The sequence below is a fragment of the Musa acuminata genome, unplaced genomic scaffold, assembly GCF_036884655.1.
Source record: "Musa acuminata AAA Group cultivar baxijiao unplaced genomic scaffold, Cavendish_Baxijiao_AAA HiC_scaffold_598, whole genome shotgun sequence".
Classification (NCBI taxonomy): domain Eukaryota; kingdom Viridiplantae; phylum Streptophyta; class Magnoliopsida; order Zingiberales; family Musaceae; genus Musa; species Musa acuminata.
Window position 1 is genome coordinate 33,787 of NW_027020837.1, and position 2,830 is coordinate 36,616.

Below are 2,830 nucleotides of genomic sequence, written 5' to 3' on the forward strand. Positions count from 1 at the left end.
GCTACCACAACAACTTGAGGAAACTAAATGCAGCTGTAAGTATCCTTAATACTCATCCCTCTTTGATTCTTCTTCTTCTACTTCTCCTTCTTCCTGTTACCGATACAATTTGCATGACTGATGGAGATCAGGAAAATATCCAGTTGCAAACGGAGGAAAAAGACCATGAACCTAAAAGGTGAGCCCGGAGAAAAAAGCTTCCATGGCTGAAAACCTCAGCCCGCGGCTCGTGAGCAGATCACGGGCATCGATCTCGACAAGTTTAACATTCCATACACTTTTGATGATAAATTCTTTTCATCTCCAATGTTTGGTTCTCCCACATAGGTGGTGCAGGCCAGTGTCTGAACTCACACGCCCTGCCACAGTGCCTCCTTGCAACCTCGGCCGCCGGTTGCTGCAATTTGGTATTTAATGACGAAGCGAGCCTTCCGTAACCATAAATAAGATCCATCTTTATTTCGCTTTAGCAGAAGGTCATTCACGTACGTCGAAGCAAAAGGCCTAATCTGAACACTGTGTAACCTTTTCGAGATGACCATCCCACCACCTTGGAGGTTCTTCCCCCCTTGTACATTCGTAAACTATCTTGCTTTTCGCATCTATAAGAAGAGGCAAGGCAGCCCCACGCCATCTTACTAAGTAGTACAGCATCCGAAGCTTCCCTTGTTTCGAGTCTCAAGTGGACATGCAGTACTCCAAGCTTTCTGGTGGAGAGCAAGAGCCACGCCTGATCCACTCTAAGGTAATCATCACTCTATCACTTTGCTGTTGTCGTCGTAGTTGCTGCTGCTGCTGCTTCATTACTGATCATTTTGTATCCAAGTTTGAGTTGGACGATGATGGATTTCCACAATTTATGATCCACTGTAATAAGATTATTTCCATGACTTCAATCATCATCCACTTGCAATCAATCTAGACATCCAGTTGTTACAATTTGCTATTTAATGGCGAAGCAAGTGCTTAACTAAAAGATACATCTTTATCTATCTTTTGCAGTAGGCTGCTCATATAGCATCAAAACCTGTGATCCATATCTGTGCTTCTTGTTCTTATTAACACCCCATCATCTTCTCGGAGGTTATCCTGCCCTCGAAACCCAAAACTATCCATATCTTAGCATTTCCCTTCCACCCCAAGGATGGTAGAATAGAAGTCTGTTGTTTCGTGTTGCAAGGCAGTCCGATCTTTTACAGAGCAAGAAGCAGGTCTCATCCTTAATTTGCAAGGTAAACTATCATTATTACCATCATTTTTCGAGAAAAAAGACACACCGGCATGAGGAGGCAAGACCTACTAATGTCAAGGTGGGGTGAAGTACTCTCATAGTGATATCTTTTCCGTTCTTCCATTCTCTGCTGCTACGCATGCGCGTATGCATGCTCCCCTATGTTTGATCTCGAAAACCATCATCGGTATCTATCGGTTAGCGCATGGGCCACCTACTTTAAGATCTGTGCATTCAAGTCTTTCTTTTGATTTCCTTACGTAAAGAAAGTCTCCGTACTGTTTCATCATTCCTATTCTTCTTATTGACGTAACAGCTGACACAACAGAAGGATGAAGCGCTTCTAAGGGTGTCATCGGACGTGTCGATCATGAACACCAACAAGATCGTGGAGGAGCTGAAGGAGCAGGCGAACGGTAGCGACGTGCAGAGCGTGGAGTGCGAGTGCTGCGGGATCTCCGAGGACTGCACTCCGAGGTACATCAAACGGATCAAGGAGTTCTTCCACGGCATATGGATCTGCGGGCTGTGCTCGGAGGCGGTCAAGGAGCAGATGAAGCGGACGCCGGCGGTCACAAAGGAACAAGCCCTGGAGACGCACATGTCCCTCTGCAAGAAGTTCAACCGGACCACCCGGCTCAACCCCAAGCTCTCCCTGGCCGTCTCCATGAGGGATATAGCGAGGAAGAGCTCCGAGCGCAGGACCATCAAGGACGTGCCGGGGTCCAAGATCGTGAGGGCGATGAGCTGCGGTCCCAGATTGGATGTCAACATCAAGCAGTCGCAGGTCCAGTGATCGATATTTCCACGTCTCATCTGCTTCCCTTACGTTGAGAGATCGGTGATGCGTTTCATTGCGTGGGGGAGGTGGCTGAGTACTGTAATATACTACGGTAGTAGGTGTGTTTCTTGATACCATGTCTGCAGTCGGCGGTGTTTGTTGTGTCACAGCAGTTTGCACGCCAAGTCTGCGGACATGTATCAGCAGATGCTTCCTTAGTGCAGCTTCTAAGTGTACTAAGTTGATGGATTAATGCATGGTTTGGTTTGATATATGTACTGCCAATGAGGGGAGCGGGTCAGGTACTTCGTGAATCACGCACACAACGACATGGAAGTGCCTCTCGACCTACGGTCCCTCGCTTTTGGAGAGTGCATGCTTATGCGTGCTTGTTTCATTTTCGATGACATAATTATTTGAATTTTTTTATGACGTATAGGAAAATTTGCGATGATTTATGGACTTAAAACCCTGCTTGAGAGAATAATTTACCAACCTAAGCCGATATCTGACCTTGTGATGGTTTTGAAAGGAAAAAAACATAAACTTTAGCTTCGTTCATGAATAATTTTTTACTAACAATAAATCATTAACTTAAAATACTTGAAATTAAATTAATAATAACACACTTATTAAATTTGTATAAGACTTCATAAATCTTAAACCATTTCTAGAATTAAATAGAGATATTACAACGCCACAAAAAATATTACTACCTCAAATTCTTGATCAGATATCATATTAATGATATGATGTGACACATAAGTTTATTCGATTTTAAATCTCTTATGTTCATTAATATGGTATAGACTTTGAAC

The 2,830-nt window shown here is 43.9% G+C and overlaps 1 protein-coding gene across 1 annotated transcript; it reads left to right on the top strand.

The window, feature by feature from the left end:
* On the top strand, positions 1-2,284 carry LOC135662221 (uncharacterized). Its single transcript, XM_065176614.1, has one exon. It carries the CDS (start codon positions 1,602-1,604, stop codon positions 2,025-2,027), a length of 426 nt encoding a protein of 141 aa, XP_065032686.1. The 5' UTR covers positions 1-1,601; the 3' UTR covers positions 2,028-2,284.
* The last annotated feature ends 546 nt before the right edge of the window (positions 2,285-2,830 follow it).